We start from the raw sequence: 20,231 nt of genomic DNA on the forward strand, positions 1-20,231 counted from the left end.
GTTGGACTGGATGGTCCTTGTGGGTCCCTTCCAGCTCAGCACATTCTGTGATTCTGTGATTCTGTGATTCTGTGATTCAACTGTAGGGCCTCTCTTCCCTCCTCAAGCACTTTTTGCTTGGAAACGTGGAGCTATTTAGGTTATTGCTCAAGTGTGTTCTCCTCTGGAGAGCACTCCCTGCCTTTCTGGGACCATTAGTGCAAATTAGCTGCTGCATCCCATCAACCCCCAGCCTGCTGCACCCAGGGTACCAACACTTGCACGGGGAGGGGATGCTCATAAACACTGGAGCTGCGTTCTGGCTTTGTCAGAAAACAGCAGTTCCCTCCATCCATCCCTCCCTCCCAGCTGGCTTTTATGAGCCGGAATTCAGAGAGAGGAGAGGGCGATGGAGGGACGGGCAGCAGCTTGGGGTGGATGTCTCTTGAGGTTTGGATGTGAGAGTGGGTCATGTGCTTCTTTCAGGCACCCGCAGAGTGGATGTAAATGGATGTAAAGCCCGTACCAGGATGTGTCCTAGCTAGTCCTAGGAGGGACTGCAGGCTTGGGGCCACACCAGGGCCTGGTTTTAGCACAACTGGGCCCTGCAAGAGAGCCAGGAGTGTGTGATAACACGCATATTCCTCCTGCTGAGCGCGGTCTGGTGGTTCTCTTCTCTTCCCCTGCGCGGAGGGGGGTGCCCCCAGCATGAAGCTGCTGCGGGAGCAGGACGGGCTGAGGGGCTGGCACAGGAGGAATGGTTCAGAGAGCCCCGGCTCTGGTGGAGCTGGTAGCCACCCCGGCGGCTCGTTCGGAGCGTCTGTGCAGCGCTGGCCGTGCCGGCACTCACTGCCCATCCACCCGGCGCTCCCGCCCCGCTCCCCTCGCCTCGCCGCTCCTGGCAGGAGCCGGCTGGAGGAGCAGCCAGGTGGAGAGGAGGGAACGGGGCCAGACGCAGGCAGAGCCTCCCCCCGCCGTGCTCCCGGCATCCATCCGCACCGATGGGCAGCGCCAGGGAGGGTTGTGGTGGATCAGGGGAGACCTGGGGGCAGCAGGAGAGGCTGCAGGAGGGAAGGGGAGAGGGTGGGAAGCAGCCAGGCAGGGAGGGAAGGGCAGCATAGCATCATGAGAACCTTAATTTTTTTGGCTTTCAACAGCAGAAGGATGTGGAACTGCTGGGGTGAGTCCAGAGGGAGATGCTCCGAGGGCTGGAGCCCCTCTGCTCTGGAGCCAGGCTGGGAGAGCTGGGGGGGTTCACCTGGAGAAGAGAAGGATCCAGGGAGACCTGAGAGCCCCTTCCAGGGCCTAAAGGGGCTCCAGGAGAGCTGGAGAGGAACTAAGGACAAGGGATGAAGGGATAAGACAAGAAGGAATGGCTTCCCACTGCTAGAGGGCAGGGAGAGATGTGATACTGGGAAGGAATTCTTGGCTGTGAGGGCGGGAAGGCCCTGGCACAGGTTGTTCAGAGTAGCTGCCCCTGGATCCCTGGAAGTGTCCAAGGCCAGGTTGGACCAGGCTTGGAGCAACCTGGGACAGTGGAAGGTATCCCTGCCCATGGGAGGGTGGAACAGGATGAGCTTCAAAATATCTTCCAACCCAAACCATTCTGTGATTCTGTGATATTTGGGATTCAGCTCAGGGAGCTTTTTAGGGCTTTGGATGAGGTGACCACGTGCTGTCCCTCCAACAAGGAGCACATCAACTGCTTGGCCCTCACATGGAGAAGGCAGAAACACCAACTACCTGACCTACATGTACTTTTATGCACCCACCAGTCTGCTGGGCCTGGGTGCTGATGGTTGCTTTTGAAACAAACACAAAAACTCAGCCTACTTCACAATGTTTTGACAGTTTTTTGGGTTTCCTTGTTGGTTGTTGTTTTTTTTTTTCTGTGGGGCTCAAACTGTCTTGCAGGGCTGGATGAGATGTTTGTGCTGGGAAATCAGCCATCTTCAAAAGGGCTCCTGCTCCCTTGCAAAACATTTGCAGAGTTTTCATCTGCGCGTTTTGGCTCCTCTGATACGAGGCAGAAATCATCCTGGGAATTGTCTTCCCGATGGTTATTCTGCTGTCTCTGTTAGGAAATAGGAAAAGGAAGAAATGAGAATAACTCCAAGCAACCAACAGCAGGAAAACAGACTCTGTGCTGCAGGTTGCTGGGCTTGGATGGTTCTGGACTAAACAAGGTCAAACAAAAACCTGTCTGGTATGAGTTGAGTGGATGGGGGGGGGGGGGAACTTTGGGGAATTTTTGCCAACCCTGAGTGTCCCAAATTTCTCTTCTGCACCTCATTGTTTAAAATTGACTTATCTATTTATTTAAGACCACGACCAAAGAGGATTCCACAGGATCAAGAATCCCAGAATGGTTTGATTTGTAAGGACCTTAAAGCCCATCTCATTCCACCCCCTGCCGTGGTCAGGGACACCTTCCACTAGACCAGGTTGCTCAGACCTCCATCCAACGTGGTCTTGAACAATTCCAGGGATGGGGCAACCACAGCTTCTCTGGGCAGCAGAGCCTTTAAACCCGTGTTGCTGGCTGGGAGGAGCAGGATGATTCCTGCAGAGATTTATCAAAAAAAAAAAAAGTCATTTTCAGGATAAGACTCCTCCTTGGCAGCTTCCAAGTGGGTGTGGCTTCCTCCAGCAGACACATCCCAAGGCTGGGCTGCCTGGTTCTGATCCTAAATTATAATCTAGCCAAGGAGAAGCCTCCTGAGGAGGTTGGAAGGGATCACAGCACCTTCCAGGTGATGTTGGAAATGAAGGAAGGGGATTATTCATGGTCTCCACAGGTGGGAGGAGGAGGAGCAGTGGCCTGGAGCTAAGGAAGGGGAAGTTTTTATGACTGGCCATTAAAAAAAGTTCCCCCAGTCGAGCAAGAGCGGGGAGAGTCCCCAGGGAGGGAATCCAGGCGCCGGCCACAGCGAGGAGACGGGATGTTAATGGAGAGGATGAGGGGAGGGATCTTTAGACAAGACAAGAGGTCACCCTGCTGACCCAAAGCAGCTCCCTCCTGGCCCTACAATCTGCGTGGTGCCATGATAAATTCCACTTCCCTGACTTTACTGCGGGCGCTTTATCGCTCGGCTTAATGGCTGGGAAATGTCTGCACTTGACTGCTCCGTGAAGTCGAGCCCGTGTGTGATCCTCGGGTCTGAGCAACAATTCACTGACTGCGAAGGGATGGTGCCTTTTTATTATCTTCCCTCTCAGAGCCTGAGCTCCAGGTCCTGGCTCCTCTTCGCCACCGATTTTTTCCCTTTTATGACCTCGTTCCGTCCCTGCTGCCTTGCAGGTTTGCACGAGCGTGTTTTGTGGAGCTTCCACCCTCTGAGTTCTGATTTGGCGACGCTTCTGTTAAATCTGAGACGGGTGGGTGTCATGGGGCTCCGTGACAGTGCCGTGACCCCTTTGGATACAGGCTGGAGAGCAGGAATCAGGTGTGGAGGAACGCTGCTGGCAGCAGATGTGCGCAGTGCTACCAACCCTCCTGTTTTTACTGCAGGTCTCCGAGGCCTCATCAGGGTTGATGCTTTTCTTAATGTTTCTGGCACCATGTGATTGCGGAGGAATCTGGGCTTTGGTTGAGCAGCCGCTTGGAGATACTGGGATTGCAGGAAAAAGCATGGAAATACAGTTGGAATCTGTCAGCTAATAAAACCAGCCCATCTTAATTATGGTTGTTTTTATTTTAGATATCGAAATGAAGGTTTTGGGGTTCTGTCCTGGGGCAGTGGATGGTCTGGAGGTGCTCCCAGGGGGATTTTTGAAGGGGTGAGGTGCTGTGCTGGGTTGGGCTGTGGTGATGGAGGGGTGATCCTGTCGTTGCAGGTGCAAAGCGTGGGGAGCTTTGACTCATCTCTGGAGGGGGCTGGACATGCTGGAGGATTTGATTCAGGGAAATAAGGGAGAGCTGGTGTTTGAAGCAGAGCCAAGGCTGCAGGGATGTGTCCCTGGGCTGGGACAAGCAGCGTGGCCGGGGGCGATGCCGCAGGGTGGGAGCGAGTGGGTGCTGGCAGCGTCCTTCCAGCTGCCTCCAGGCTGAGCTCCCCGCGGAGCATCCACCTTTCCTTGGTCTGAGCAGTGCATAAACACTGAAGGAACGTGTGTCCCTTTCCAGAGGCTGTTACAGTGAGTTGTCAGCAGGCGCCAGGAGCAGCAGAGGAACTGTCGCCATCAGCGGCTTTTTGCTAATCTGATCCGAAGGTTCCCGTTGGGAATGTGGCTGGAGCGGTCCCTGCTCTCCCTGAGAATGCAAATGGCAACGTGCAAGCTCCTGGTGTCTCTGTCAGGTTGGAGGGAGACAAAGGATGCTGATGCACGAGGGATTTTCCTGTCTCCACCCCAGTTTCGTGCTTGTATATCCTCATCTTTTGCTTTGCTCCATTTGCCCATTCCCAAACTCACACCAGGGAATGGCGTGCAAGGATGGAGAAAGCCACCTTTAAAACCCTGAATCCCAGAATGGTTCAGGTTGGAAGGGACTTCAAAGCTCATCTAATCCAACCCCCTGCAGTTATCAGGGACATCTTCAACTAGACCAGGTTGCTCAGAGTTCATCTTCCATCAGTGTTCATTTCCCCCCAGAAAGTGCCTATTGCAAAATTCCTGGGATCATTTCCTTCCCCCACCCCCACCCCCCCGCCCCAAGAAACTGATTTCCCATTGGGAAAATCTAAATCTGGGTGATGGCTGCTTGCCTGGAAGGAGCTCAGTGGTTTGGCTAAGCCAGGAGTTGTCCTTGCTGGCCAGGGAGATTCGCTGGGAAGCAGCAGGAAGCTCCTCCACCCCCTCCAGGTCCCCCTGCAAGGCAACTTTCCTTGTTGTGTCCCCTCCACAGGGAGTTTGTGAAACCCAGATGACTCTTCCAGGAGCTGGGAGAGAGCTGGAATGTCCTTGCATTAGCTGAATACAGGGGGAAAAGAATCCATTCCACAGAAATTTTGCATTTTGGGAATTTCTGCTGCGAGGGTGAAGTTGGAGGATTTATTTTTTTTTTTCCATTTAAACACACATACATATATATTGGAGTTCCAGTGGCTTTCCATTTCCTCGTCAGCTCTCTGTGAGATGCCATTTCTGCAGGCAGTGTATGCCTTTTTTTTTTCCCCTCAGGAAATGTTCTAATATCAATTTAATTTTGACTCTCACAACTGCATCTATTCCGCAGGGAACCTGCTCTACGGCCTCGCCAAGAAAGTGGTTCCTCTTAGCTGCGAGTTCATTTTCCAGTTTAAAAACATCATTCAGTCATTCCTAATGAAAGATATAATCAACTTTCAGGCTTCATGGCTTAGCTGAGCCCTTAATGGTGGTGGGGAAACCATTCTGGCGATGGCTCAGCCCTTATTTCCCATGGCAGGAGTTCTGGCACCTCACAAAGGATGGCTTCCACTGAGTGAAAGCGCTCCCAGAGGGATTAGAGCCAGTCCACGTGGATGCAACTCCAGGAGTTTCTCCCTTGGGATGCCTTCTGGCATCCCACGGGGATTTGCTCCTGCTCTGTCATCGTGGCTCCACAAATCCTGCAGAAGCAGATGATGAATAATTTGGTCCAGCTTGACTTACAACAAAGAAAAAAAAAAAAAAAAGAAAAAAGAACCCAAACAACAACAAAAAAAAACCAGCAAAAACACAGTTTGTGTCCCATCTGATTGGATTTTCATGCCCACATGTCTGCTCTGCTTAAATGTTTTGGGAGAGCCGGGGGGAACAGTCTCTGTTTTCCATGCTGTGCCACAGAAAGGGGTTGGGTTGTTCCAGATCTTGCTGAATTCCATGGATACAGTTCCTCACATCCCCTGCTGTGGGTGGAGGCAAACCCTGGGAATCCTGGGATAGGATAGGATAGGATAGGATAGGATAGGATAGGATAGGATAGGATAGGATAGGAGTAATTTCATTGGCAAAGCCCTGGGAGATCACTGAGTCCAGCCGTTCCCCAGAACTGCCACACCCACCACTGAACCATCTCCACAAGTGCCACTTCTACTTGGTTTTTTAATTCCTCCAGGAATGGGGATTCCAGCAATGCCCTGCTGCCAGAAAACAACGCCCTAAGGAGCATGGACCCTCAGATGTGCCCCAGGTCAGGGGAAGGGGCTGTAGGGCTGAGCTCATCCCTCAGCCAGGGCTGGATGCTTTCTCTTCAAAGGGATTTTAGGTTTTCCCCTTTCCTGTTCAACCCTGGAGTAGCCTGTGAAGCACCAAAATTACAGAAATTGGGAAATAAGCAAAAACCCCAAATCCTCTCTCCCTACCCACCCCCTCAAAAAAAAAAAAAAAAAAAAAAAAAAAAAAAAAAAAAAAAAAAAAAAAAAAAAAAAAAAAAAAAAAAAAAAAAAAAAAAAAAAAAAAAAAAAAAAAAAAAAAAAAAAAAAAAAAAAAAAAAAAAAAAAAAAAAAAAAAAAAAAAAAAGAAAACCCAAACAGATGAGCCAACAGAATTTTTTAATTGAAATGTGTGGGAACAAATTACCTGACAATCCAAACAGAGGCATTTTTGGAAATGGCGCTCGAGCTTCTCGTCCAGGAAATATTGAAGCGTCGCGACCTGACACTTCCAGAACTCACCCATAAAGCTTCTGAAGTGAAAAATTAATCCGAAGTAACCGCTCTTTCTGCTTCCCAGAAGCAGATTGGCTTTTGATAAATGCTTACACTTCCCCCATAGATCCCAGTCAACCGAGCTCAGCTTTTCCCCGTTGCCTGGAGTGACTCCCTGGAGCACTGGAGGGATGGAATGTCCGTGGGGCTGGGCTGGGTGTTGGGGATGGCTCTGGATACCTGGAGCATTTCCATTCCTGCCTCCTCTCCTTTCGCTGTCCCTGTCAATCCACGTCCATCACTCCTTCCTGCAGCACTGTTGCTGCTGCCTTTTATCCCTCTGAATCTATCTCATGGGACTGAGCATGAAACGGAGGGTTGGAGCATATAATAGCAGGGCTGTAATTACCTGATGCATGCAGTGTAATTACACCGTGGTAAAGCTTTTGGATAACCTCACCACCTCCCACTAGCCCCTAAGAACTGGAATTTCTCTACATTTCAGCTCTAAGGTTACCCACATCTCCACAATTGCGGCTTTGGCTTCTTGGTCACCGTGGAAGGGTATTTTTAACGTTCAGTGGCACCACTGATTTTGCACTTACACTCTAATTAATCTGCAGCCGTGGGGCCTCGGAGTTGTACGAGTGGAGCGGAAATTACGGGTGTGGGAAGTGCAGCTGGGGTGTAATCACACCACGATTGCTGGGCAGTCACACCCCTCGTGCTCTCAGCACAGAGCCACGGTAAAGTTTTGGTGAGACCTCCCTGGGGTCTGTTGGCACAGGTTTGGTTGGGCAGAGGGATCCGAGCTGTCACAGATCCCTCCATCCAGGTGCAAACAGGTTGGATCTTCTCACTCTCTCCAACTGCCTGACAGGAGGTTGGAGCTGGGGACTGGGGGGGGTCGGGCTCTGATCCCAGGGAACAAGGGACAGGGAAAGAGGACAAGGCCTCAAGATGTGCCAGAGTAGGTTCAGGTTGGACAGGAGTCCCCATCCCTGGAGATGTTCAAGGAATGGCTGGATGTGGCACTCAGTGCTCTGGGCTGGGGGACAAGGTGGTGTCTGGTCAAAGGTTGGATTGATGATTTTGGAGGGCTTTTCCAAACCATAATGATTCTGTGATTCTTTGAAGCCTCTTTCAGTTGAAGGCTGTGAAACAGCATTTCTTCTGATTTGTCCTGCTTACAGCTTCGAGTTCATCAACCCAGCCTGGACGTGGCTTGGTGGCACCACTCAGCAAACTTCACATTCTTGATGAGTGACCCAAAACTAATTACTCCCCTCCCCTTGCACACTGCCATCCATCTCACTCCCTTAAAACCAGCCCAGCCATTTCCCTGCCTTTTGGAGCTGCTAGTTGGGATACACAGACAACAAGCTCCGTAACATAATGGATTTTTATCATTATTAAGCTCCCAGTGCCTGTTTCTCTGTCAGAGTAACAGGGCTAATGAAACGTCCCCACTGCTCATGGGCCTTGGGAGGACAGTTTGGGCCAGTTCTCTGCCACATTTGGAAGAGGTGAAGCGCTGGTTGCTGTTATTTATTACGGATCTGGTTTACTTAGCACCGGGTTTATTGAGTCTGTCTCCCACTTGCAAACGCCGACCACAGTTCCCAGCGCCGCTCCCCGTGCCAGGGATCCTTCCTGTTGCTGCTGAGTTGCCAGCTGGACTTGTTGTGGACTCCAGCTCAGGACAGTGGGCCAGGTTCATCCCTGGTGTAACATCACTGACTTTAATTAGGCTACGCCAGGGAGGAATTTGGCCCGCTCTATTTGCTTGCTGTGTGCCCGTGCCAGGAGAAAGGCACGGCGGGTGCCAGGCTGTGACAGCCCCATTTCAGCGTGGGACCAGTCGCTGCATCCCTGTTTGCTGTGGGGCACCAGCAGGCCTGATGGGGAGAGAAGGGGGAATCCAACAGCAAGCTCATTATAGGACTGCAGGTCTCATGAGGTTCCAGATTTCATCTCCCCGTCCTCTTCCCTGACTGCCTGGAGGGAAAGAAAAGCAAGAGGGGTAAAAATGGGCAGTGGAGCCTTAAATAATACAAGGCCTGACTCAAAGCTGAAGAGCTGCTGCTCTCAGACCCTCTGGATCAGACCCAATTCGCTCCTTAGCTGCTTGTAACTGCAACAGAACATGTGCTTAGAGGCAAAACCTCATCTCCTGGTGGTAGCTTACCTGGTTTACTCACAGCCCCCTGCAGGGTAATTTTGGGAGGCTCCCTCTCTCCTTGTCCCATTCCTTGCAGGGCCCTGGAGGTACCACAGCCTCAGCACTGCCCAGGTGGGTGACAGTCACTGCCACAGCCTCACCTTGGTCACCCCCCCCCAGGCAGGCACAGGACCCCTCCAACATCCCAGCTCTGCTTCCCATCGCCTCCCACACACTGCCCGGAGGCGGCCGCTTCCCGGGGAGAGGATTCAGCTGCCTGGTTCAAAGCAAGAGGGAAAGTTTCTGTGCTGGCAGATCTGGGGCAGAGTTTTAAGAGCCTCTGTATTTTCTCCTGCTCTGTCTGAAGAGAGGCACATCCAAGGATGCAGCCCCTGGCTTTCATCCTCCTCACCGCAGGCGTTGGGAGCCGCTCGCCTCTGAATCCGCTCTCCCGGCGCCACATTTCCTGGGGTGTTTTAGAGAGTGGCTCTGGCTTGCTAAATGCAGGAGCATTCTGGAATATCTATATATGGAATTAAACCTTAAAGCAATAAGACTGTGGTTTTTGATGCATCGCCCCTAAACCCCCTCAGTCTGGTGGGATGAGCTGGGCGCTGTGATGGGATGAGGTGGGATGTGATGGGATGAGGTGGTGCTGTGATGGGTTAAGGTGGTGCTGTGATGGGATGAGCTGGGTGCTGTGATGGGATGAGGTGGTGCTGTGATGGGTTAAGGTGGTGCTGTGATGGGATGAGCTGGGTGCTGGGGATGGGTTGAGGTGGTGCTGTGACGGGATGAGGTGGGATGTGATGGGATGAGGTGACGCTGTCGGGTGCAGACAGATGGATTTATCTGAGGCTCAGACACGCTCAGGTTTGCATCTCCCACCTTTTTCCTCTGCAGAGCTGCCACCCTGCTCGTTCCCAGCCCCTCTCCTCCGGGGGCTGTGAGGTCCTTTTGTACCCCTGTCTGCACGTCCTGGGTTATCTGAGGACACGGGGGGCAGGGAGCAGCAGGTTTGATGACAGCAGGGACACGCATGGAAAAGCTGTGGTGCAAACAGTTGGAAACTGATAACTAGCAGTGATGCCTTTGCCAGGAGGGGAAAAAAAAAAAAAAAAAAAAAGACTGTAAATTCACTTTGTTTTGATATTCAAATACTCCTTTCCGTGTATGTGCTAATGGGTACGCTGATATTATGGCATTATTAGAACAAAATATTCAGATGATTCCTAACAGAATTTGTGTTTCACAAGCTACATGGAAATGTTGGCTTGGAAACAGGACTAATGTTAGGAGACTGTTTCTCTCAGGGGGTAATAATTGGCCCAAGCAGCTCTGGAGGGCTGGAGGTTGGAGTGTGGGATCCAGATAACTTCTCCCAGGACAGGGCTCCAGAAATCCCTGCTAGACAAAACCCCCCTCCCCAGCATGGAAGGAGCTCCCTAAATAAAGACCAGGAGGAGCCTCTTGATCCCCCATCTCCACGTGCTTCCCAGCGTTGTGGGATATGCAAGGCTGTTTTGAAAGGACAGCTCTGCAAATGGCACAGCTGAACCTGGTTCAGCATTCCCCCAGCTCTCCTCCCAGCACCTCCCAGCTCGTCAGCTCCACACCTGGATCCCTCAGCTGAGACGGGGTCAAGGCTCTTAGCTCTGCCTCCCCACCGAAATGAGCAGCAAATCAATGCAGGCCTAATAAAAGATGATTGGGAATTGCTAATAGGAGCCTGGGAGGGCAGCCCTGCCTCCTGGAGCCAAGATGAGTATGGATTTTCTGGTGCCGGGGACTGTAAATGCTTTTGAATTCCCCGGGGAGCCCCAGATGCTCACCTTCTCCCTTCACCCTCATCGCTCTCCTGCAGCCTCAAAAAAGGAGCCTGGTAAAGTAAATTAATGGGGTTAATTCACTGGTGGTGGTGGGGAGGGTTCAGTCTGTTCCTGCTGGGTTGGAAGGGGTGAGCTGGGACAGGGTGCTGGGGGCAAGGAGCCCCTTGGTGAAGGGAATGGTTAGAATGGATATTAGGAAGAAATTCCTTACTGTGAGGGTGGGCAGGCCCTGGCACAGGTTGCCCAGAGAAGCTGTGGCTGCCCCTGGATCCCTGGAAGTGTTCAAAGGGCTTGGTGGAAGGTGCCCCTGCCCACAGCAGGGGGCTGGACCAAGATGAGCTTTGATGTCCCTTCCAACCCAGACCAGTGTGTGATTTTATGATAAGATCACCTGTCCTGCTCCTGCCCTGGACAGAGTTTGGTCCCCATCCCACAGTAAGTGTGGAGGGGCAGGGAGGGATAAATGAGGTCAGGGAATGGAAGCACAGCCTGGAAAGGCTCTCACTGCCTTGGTGCTGGGCTTCAGTTCTGGCTCCTGGTGGCTGCTCATTCCAGACTTGCCTTATTTATGGACTCGCATCTCCCCCACTCCTCTCCCTCCAGCAGCCACGGGCCCAGCACCCTGCAGCTGCCCATCACTGATAGATAACCCTCGATAAACACACTCCTCTGCTCTGCATTCAACAGCCAAACCCCTCCTGCCCTTCATGTTGGTGCTGCTGGGGGATGATGAATGAAATCCGAGTCGGTTTGATTCATACGAGTTGTGTTCACCTTGCAGAACAGGCTGTCACCAAAAATAATAAACCTCCTTGTTTTAATGCCCGGAGAGGCTGTTGGACGAGCAGCAGGACGGGTTTAGATCCTCTTCCAAGGAAAAGGACGCTTTTGAGAAAGACGGATTGCAAGCCATGGGCTGGCTGCGCAATCGGTAAATAATAATTAGAGCCGTGTCTGGAGGCTGCGTGGGGAGCAGGGACCTGTCAGACCACGTGTGGCACTGATGCTCTGGACAGGACAGTTCCTGACCCATGGCCAGTGAGGTCTAAATGATGTTGCCAAGAGCAGGGGGTTGGCAGAGAGAGGTGAAGTGGCCTGTCCCTTGTCACCCAGGGGGAGAGGTGGCACCGCCCCAGCTGCTGTGGCTTCCTGGGTCCTGCAAGGATGGTGACCAAGAGGGCTTTGCCAGGAGAGGAAAAACCCTGCTGGGTGACTGTTTGCCACTTGATTTCTATAGTTCATCACTTGAATTTTTTTCTCAGCACCGCCCTTCCTTGAGCTCTTGCGCGCTTCCAGGAGGTTTTCCCTTTGGAGTAAATGTACCAGCACAGTATCCAGTGAGGCTATATCCTCATCTTTCTCCTTTTTGGGCAGCAGCTCAGGTCATGATATCTGTCCCTGCCTATCTCTGCCCACCTCTCGGCCTCTTAGCCCTTCTCCCTTGGGATGCTCTGCTGTCTCCTGCCTTGGGATGTGATTCCCAGAGCCCCGTCCTCATCCATGCCCACGGCATTGAGGCAAAAACGTACTAATGGGGGGAAAAGTTAACCACATTTATTGAACTGAGAAAAAGATTGTTTTTATATCCCTTTATTGGAATATAAAGACAGCTTTTATAACCTTTTAAAGGGGCATAAAAGCAGCTTGGAGACAAGAAAGCTCGCTCCAGTGGAAGGCAGGGAAAAGGAAAGGGAAGGGAGTGGAGGTTGGGAGTAGCCAGGGGGGTGGATTGGGCTCCTGGAACCCCAGGTCCAAGGTGATTGTGGTGTCACCTCCCTGGGGGAGGTTTGGAGCCCTTGCTGGTGTTAACAGCCCTGGCTCTGGGCTCTGACACGTTTCTCCTCTCCACAACTGCAAAGCCAGTTCCTCAGAGCCCTCCCAGGAGGGGCAGGTGTTGGACTTAATGAGCAAACCTCTTTTATTTCATTTTTCTCCACGGTCTTCTGTGAATAAATATTGCTTTGGCTTCGTTCCTCCTGGAATGAGGGAGGAGGGAGGATGTAGAGCTCTGGCTTTGAGGCTGGAGGGAAAGTTTGCTCTGTAACTGCTCCAGCCTCTCCTGTGACACCCAACCTGTCTGGTGGGACTGTGGGGCTCCAGGGTGGTCCAGGAAGTGTTGGCTTATTTGGGATCCGGGGCTGGCACCCTCATGGATAGGGTATCCTCATTCCCTGCAGCACTTTGGGGCAAGCACCAGGGTGTGCTGCAATCTCCCTCCTCCGTGGCACGGGATTCTCTGCCTCCTCACCCATCCCAGCCAGCTGTGGTTGCGGTGTGGATAAAAGCAGCACCCTGAAATCCAGGAGGAGTCTCTTTCCACCTCTTCCAGAGCTCCTAAAAGCGTTCGGCGTTGTAGCCGGGTAAAGCCCAACCAGCTCCTGCTGGCACCCTCTTCCCGGGACGGAGCTGGATTCGCTCCATCCAGCAGGGAAGATGTGCCGTTTCCTTTCCCCTTGTTCCCGCAGCGCTCGCTCTGACGCGACATTAAAAGAGGAGAGTGACCTTTCCAGCGGTCTCCAGCTCCGGGGAGGGGAGAGCTGAGCCTCCCGTGAGCAGCAAGGCACAGCTGGAACCCGGGGAGGGGTCGCAGGGCTCGCCCGTCCCCACGCCATCTCCCAAAGAATCAGCTTCCCGAGATAACGTTGTGGGGCTGGGAAAGAGGACGGGAGCAGGAGCAGCTGCTTCTAATTTCGCTTCCCGGGGAGGGGAGGCGATGCTGAGAGCACCCCGCATTCTCGGCACATATTTTTCATCATTATAGGCAGAAATGCCAGCGCGGTGACAGATATTAATGCAGTTCACACCGGGAGAAAATCTTCTTTCCATCAGACTCCATGTGCAGCAAGAGGGCAGTGCCATTTGCAGCCCTAGGGAGGATGTGTTTGAAAGGTGATGTGTTTTTTACCCGGGAAGTTTTATTCCGAGACAAAGTTCCGTTTGGAGGAAGGGGCGCCTGAAACCACCCCACTGGGGGTCAGGGGGGTTGCTCCGTGCCCACACCACAGACCTGGGTGAAGGTGCATTTGCAGCAGTGCTGGGAATTAATCTGGACTTTGGTGTAATTCACAATCCTCTCTGCTGGCTCTGCCGTGGCTTCGTGTCACCACTGGGGTGCCAATGCCCCATGTGGCAATTTTGGTGACCTGGAGTCCCGCCCTGCCGCAACTCACGATGATTCTGTGAGGTTCTCATCCTTATCCCACGGACAACTGCACTTCCTTGCACCCCTCAGCCTCCTTTTATTTGCTTATCCCACTAAATATTCATCAGTAACATTTAAGACAAAGGAAAGAGATAATTACAAGGGGAGAGTTTTTTTGCAGTATTAAAGGTTAACAGAATTCTTGGCATTTGTGCCTTGTCGATCTCCATGTAATTATGCTCATTTCCCAGAATTCAGAGGCGACTGTGCCTGTTAACGCTCAAAGATGGTACCCCGGGAATTAAATTTATGAGATCATTTCTCAAAATCTCCAGATTCAAACCGAGCATCTTGCTTAATGGCACGACTATTATTAATATTATTCTTGGAATGCAGAGAGCCGTGAGGGTCAGAGGACCACTGGCAAAACTCAAATTGATCCAGGCAGGCAAGCAAAGAGCCTGGATTTTTTTTTTTTTTATTCCCCCAAGTAATATGCCTGTGCAATTTGGCAACTTCAGGGAAGCACGTTGGGTGTTTCAAAGGTGCTGTTTGAGCTAAAAAAAAAGCCCCTTTTTTGTAAAAAAGCCTGGTTTGTAGGGACTGAGTGGCTTTCTGGTAGGAAAGGGTGTGTTTTGGTGGGGAAAATTAACTCGAAGGGGGGGATGTGGTGGTGGGCCAGCACCGGTCAGGGACATTTATCTCTTTGTTTCTCCTTGCAGTTTGGGATGTGTGGGGGAGATCCATGTGGGCTGGGGAAGGCTTGGCTCGGTGTGCTTTGTTTGGGACCGTCCCAGGAGAAGGCACAGCAACTCTTGGAGCTGCTTCTCCAAAGGGTTATCCAGGGCAGAGCCTCAGGGGGGTAGACTCTTGTGTTTTCACATTTGAGGGAGCTGTACTGGAGCTCCCAAATATCCATGGTGAGATCTGAGCAGTGTCTGGCTTTGCTTTTCAGCCTATTCAGCTTTTTCCCTTCTCACTTACTGCTGGATTGGGTTGTGGAGCTCTGGGTTAATGTCACACTCTTATGCCATTAACCCTCTAACAGCATTTTATGATTTTATCCCACATCATCAGCTGTCCCTGGTACCTGAGCCATGCTGATCAAACTCTGCTGTGGATGCAGAAGGAGTGCATAGGTTATTTTTTTGGGTGTTTATACAGTGCCATAACCTCACAACAAAGCCCCAAGAAAGAGATTTATGTGAAACCAGCATTGATTTGTACCCAGGATCAATCCCAGTTCATAATTCTCACTATGCCAGCGTGGCTTGGTGGCTCCTTGATCATTGTTTTAACTCTCTGCGTGGATATTTGATATTAAGACTGGATGCACAGAGGTGTTGATTCTTGAATAAGTGTATTGTGTTGGCTGGGCTGTTGGAAAAGGCCCAAACACTGAGGACTGTGGGAGGGAGAAGCAATCTTAGGGGAAAAGCCAGGCCTTGAGGGGTGCTGTGCATCCTCCTGATCTCGTGGCCAAGCTGCAGCACTGCCTGGCCCATCTGGAGTGTTCAAAGGATCACAGGATGGTTTGCATTGGAAGGGACCTTAAAGCTCATTTAGTTCCACCCCCTGCCATGGGCAGGGACACCTTCCACTAGGTCAGGTTGCTCCAAACCTTGACCAGCCTGGCCTTGAACACTTGCAGGGGTGGGGTGTTCAGCATCCTTGAGGATGCTGCCCTGTATCTCTGTGTTTCAGTGCTGTGTGGGGTATTTTGGCTTTCCTTCTCTTCTGGTGGTGCATTCTCAGTTACCTATCGAGTCGTTGCAGGGTGATAAATCCTATGCTGGGTTTGCAGCACCAGCCTGGGACAGATTTGCAACCTTTGCCAGGGCACCTGACCCTGCAGCCCCCTTGGCTGAGGCTTTGCAGCTCAGCCAGGGGCGCCCTGGAAGGAGTTAACTGGTGCTTGAAAATTCCAAAGCCCCTGAGCACGACGAGAGCAAGCGACAAACCCAAGCCCAGCAGTTTTTTAAAGGGCAAACAAAATGTTCCTTTTTTTTTTTACTGCCAGGCTCTTGGTGCAAAGTGCAGGCAGAGCAGGGCAGCGGAGCCCAGCGTGGCTTTAGGGGAAAGGCTCCCAAAAGCACATTTTATTGAAATTTAATGGGATGGTTACTGTAAGTTTATCTAAACCGCAGTTAAATATTAACAGCATCTCTAGCAGGGATTAATGGGGTCTCCTGCGCTGTTTTTTAAACACCGTGAAGCGCTGGGACCCGCTGCCGCTTCCAGCGCGAGGGACTGAGGGCTGAGCGCCCATGAGGATGCTGCCTGCATTCCAAAAACTGCCCTAGAAACAGCCCTGAACAGGCGATTTCTCCAGCTCGGAGCAGGCAATGCCTTTGGGGCGAGAAGGGCTCAAAATGGCTCCAGCCAAGTAAGGCTTTTAATCATTGTTTCTTAATTGGGGCCACCGTTAACGAGGGGATAAATGAGTCAGTGAGCGGAGCTGGAACCCTCGTCCTTTGTGGCTTTGAATGGTTGTAGACACGGAGGGCTCAGTTATTCAGGAAAAGCTCCTCCGGACCCGTGTGTCATTCACCTGACTAATGCCAAGAAAATTAAGCACTTTTTGTGCAACTCTGAGCTTATTGGAGAATAATGTGGTATGCGATAGCACGGCTGGGGTTAGAAAATCATGTTTTCATTTGGAAGGAAACGAGAATGTCTCGAGCATAAATTATGTTTCTGATCATATTTGGCCATTTCAGATTAAAAATAAATTTCCACTCTGGGGTTATAGATTGCTATCTATCAGCTTCCTGAAAAGGGAAAAAAAAAGGAATTAAAAGAGAAATCTGGCTGTACAAATTGCCTTGCTATGACCTACTTATTGGAAGGAGTTGGCTTTTTTTTTTTGTTCTCTAGGAATGAAATCTGCTGGTGTGGGGAGGTGTAGGATTGTATGGATATAGGTTCGTAGGGAAATATATGGACACAGGTGGATAAGAGGATCTTTAACTTAACCTGTTAAGTGAAATAGGTGGGAGAATTGTGTTAGATATTTCTGAGAAAGCAGGAAAAAAATGCAGCAATGGTGTTGTTTTACTTGACTGAAGACCTTTAACTGCAAATTTGCACCTGGCTATCGGCCTTTGGGGCCACTCAGAGCTGCAGATTAGCTACTTAAGACTTGGGTTTGCTAAAAAAGCCTGAGAGCAGGGCAGTGTTTGCTGAAGGGTCCTTGCAGAAGGAGTCCCTTGCAGCAAGCAAAAATCGGTAGTTCTTCCTCATGGGACATTTTTGGGACTGATCTGCTCCCTGCTCTGCCTGCAAACCTCCTGCTCCCCGAGATGCTCCTTTGGGAAGCAAATCCACGGGGTTCTCCCTCCTTCTAACCCCTTCTCCATCCGTGCTTTCCTCATCCTCCCTGCCAGCTCCCATCTCCCGAGGGGGTGGAAACCCTTCCCTTGGCTCCATCCTCCCCGCTGCATCCCTTCCCACCCACCCAGCCCTTTGCTGCTTCTGCCGCCCTGTTTGTGGTCTCTGCCAGGAGAGGGGGGCCTTTAGCCTTGCTGGGAAGGAGGAGGTTGAGGAGATGGATACGGAGATAAATATACACCTCGAGTGTGCCTGTGCTTTGCTGCTCGTTCTGTTTGTCTCCTGCCTGTTGCTCGCAGTGGAAAAAAAAAATTAAAAAAAAAAAAAAAAAAAGAGAGAGAGAGAAAAAAGATACTTTTACCTAAGTAGGAAGAAAGGGAAGGAGCTGAAAGCAAGAGGCTGTTTGGTGCTCAGATGGGCTCAGCCCGTGTGCGGCAAACTCTGCTGCTGCCGTGGTCAAAACCCAATGAAGGAAAAAAGACTCTCTCATCCCCAGAGGAGGCTACAAAGCTCTCTTTCTCTCGCTGCTGAACCTTCACAGCTGGACTCAGTTGCTGGCTCCTCTGCTGCTGGAGCAACTGAATTATTTAAAGGAACCTTGATTTGGTTTTCTCTTTGCTGTTTTGCCGCTGTTGTGTTTATTGTCTATAGATATTTTTATAGTCCGAAGCAATTACAGCTGTCAGGAAAGAGACGAGCTGTGACAGGCTGATTTATATGTACATTGTATGTATGCAAGGGAGGGAGGGAGACCAGGGATTCTGCTGGGCTTTAGTATGCAGGAGCACATTGGATGTAAATTCCTGGGGATTTTCAAACAATGCTAATGATGATCTAACAGTGGGCCAAATTCAGCCCTGGCAAGGGCTGGACCAGCTCAGCAGGTCACATTCTGCCCCAGCCTCGTACACTTCCAGTGCAGGGAGGTGTTTTTTTTTTTTTTTTTTTTTCTCGTGATTTAAGATGCTCCTGGAGATCCAGGCCTGAATTTCATGTTAAAAGGTTAACTGGCTGTGGTTATTGGAATCCCTCTGGTTTTGCTGACACAGGAGATGGTCTCTGCCCATCCAAAGGAGTGGCCTCACAAAAGAGCAAGCTCTTGTGTGATGGTCCTGTAGGTATCACAGCAGGGTCCCGATCCTTCCAGAGGTCTGGGATGCTGCAGCAATCAGCAGGAGTGGTGGGTTTTATTCTTTGCTGACTTGTACACCCTGGTGCAATCCCACAACCCTGCACAAAGGCTTCCCCACCCTGCCTCTGCTGCTCTGCCTTTATGCAGTGAGGCTTCGGAGACCCCTCCTGTGTAATTTGTGGCCCCCAAAGGGTCTGCTGAATGCAGCACTCACCCTTCCCCTGCCAGATCAGCCAGCGTAGTTCACTGCAGGGATTAAACTCCTTCAGCCAAGGGCTGGGGAAAGCTGCTGTTTCCTCTGGGAAAACACAGGGCTCGAGGCAGCACGTCCCACCAGCGCTAAATTCAAGGAGCAGAGAACCTTCAGACAAGGAAAAGGTAGAGAGACTTGCAGAGCAATCCCCTTCTCGTATGACCCTCCAGCACACACAATAATAATGAAGCTTTATTTGATGGAGTGTTTCCTCTGCCCGGCACAGCTCATAATGTTTTAGAGATTAAATAGCACAGTTAGTGAATTAAGCAGTAGTTTACAGGGGATTCGGAGACTCCAGGGATTAGTAACGGGCTATGGATCCTTTCACATCTAGGTCACCGGTTTGAATCCAGCTCAGGTTGGCAGCGAACTTAAAAACAACAACCCCCCTCCCCCCCATTGGTGCCGTGTAAAAGCTGCCGAGCACTCGGTGGGGAATGGAGGGAGGATTTTTGGATAAGGCAAAGCACAGGAGTCATCGGGGACAGCAAGTCGGGAGCCCAGTTGTCCCCCAGGGCTGGGCTGCTGCAGCTAAAGGGGGCTTGAGGGGTGCAACACCCCCAAAAGCTGTGATTTGACTGCTGGCTCTAGGACTTTGTGATCTGATGATGCTCCCCAGCACCTTTTTACCAGCATGGAACTGTGCCTGGAAATATTAATGTGTTTAGCCACTAGTGGAGGGAAGGTGGAATTACTCGCCATAAGCAAATGTGATATTTGTTAAATTATGAGCTGATAAAAAGTACTCGGGGACTGTACTGGTGGCTGGGGAGGAATTTGCCACTTAAGCTCACGTTGTGCTCACGAGGTGCAGGGGAGCAGGAGGACACACTCCTGCCTCCCCTCACCATCACCTGGCTTGGGGAGGAAGGGGGGATGTTATCCCGTGCCTCAGTTTCCCCTCCTGCACGCTGGCTTTGCCGGGATGTGGAAAGGTGCGGAGGTGCAGGAGGGCAAACGGGACAGTGCTGCGGGGTGCAGGTAAGCGCGGAGGGAGAGAGGAAAAAGCAGGGGACGGGGGTCTTGCCATCCCCCCCCCCCCGCGAAGAGCGCGGCGCGGCGGGGGTTAAACGCGTGTGTCCTCCGTGCGCCTCCCGCCCCGCTGCCTCCCGCCCGCCCGCCCGTGTGCGGGGCTCGGGGCGTGCGGGAGCCGAGGCGCCGGGCAGCGCTGGAGCCGCTGCCATGACAACCCCGGGGATGCTGCCGGCCGGGGCCGGGGTGCTGCTGCTGCCGCCGCCGCCCCCCCGCGCCCCTCCCGCCCGCCACTGAGCCCAGCCGGGGGCTCCGGCAGCCTGACAGCCCCGCGCTCCGCATCCCCGCCGTCCTCTCATCCCCAGCCTGCATCCCGGCATCCTGCATCCCGCCTGGATCAGCCCCCCGACAGCGGGGCGGGAGGAGAGGAGCTGCAGGGCATCCCGGAGGCTTTTGCCCGCCGTGCCTTCTTGCGCCTGGACACCTTTGCTAGCTCGCCTCGGGGGTGTTTTTTGGGGTTTTTACTGGTTTTTGGACTGCCCCCGCCTCGGGACAAGAGTGTGGGAGTGGGGTACAGCCGGGCCCCCCCGGCGCCTCCTCGCCCAAGTGAGCCTCGGACTGCTGCCCGAAGAACCGGCTCGCCCAGCACCTTTGCCACTTCTCCTCCTCCTCTTCCTCCTCCTCCCCCCGGCCCTCCCGTCCTCCTCCCTCGCCCGAGGACAGCGGGACTCCCTCCGATGCCGCTCGGCAGGCTCAGCGCTCGCAGCCAGCCTTGCCGGGGGCTCTCCTGATCTCCGTGGAGCTCCGCAGCGCTCGCCCCGGTGGTTTTGCTCCCCCCCATCCCTCCTCTCCACCCACCCCCTTCCCCCTTTTCGCCTT

At 52.3% G+C, this 20,231-nt stretch overlaps 1 protein-coding gene across 4 annotated transcripts in view; it reads left to right on the forward strand.

The window, feature by feature from the left end:
* Window positions 1-20,231, forward strand: part of LOC114061891 (protein CEPU-1) — a 339,159-nt gene that overhangs the window by 183,307 nt on the left and 135,621 nt on the right. Inside the window, exon 1 of one of the 4 annotated variants that reach the window (XM_027892802.1) lies at window positions 13,382-13,409. The exons of the other annotated variants lie outside the window; for them this stretch is intronic. Coding sequence (XP_027748603.1) covers window positions 13,397-13,409 — 13 coding nt within the window. The 5' untranslated portion in view covers window positions 13,382-13,396. Of the gene's footprint in view, window positions 1-13,381; window positions 13,410-20,231 lie in introns of those variants that run through there. 4 annotated transcript variants of the gene reach the window in all.

This window comes from Empidonax traillii, unplaced genomic scaffold (genome assembly GCF_003031625.1).
Source record: "Empidonax traillii isolate 1590-97213 ecotype Southwest subspecies unplaced genomic scaffold, ASM303162v1 scaffold369:size587591, whole genome shotgun sequence".
Lineage (NCBI taxonomy): Eukaryota > Metazoa > Chordata > Aves > Passeriformes > Tyrannidae > Empidonax > Empidonax traillii.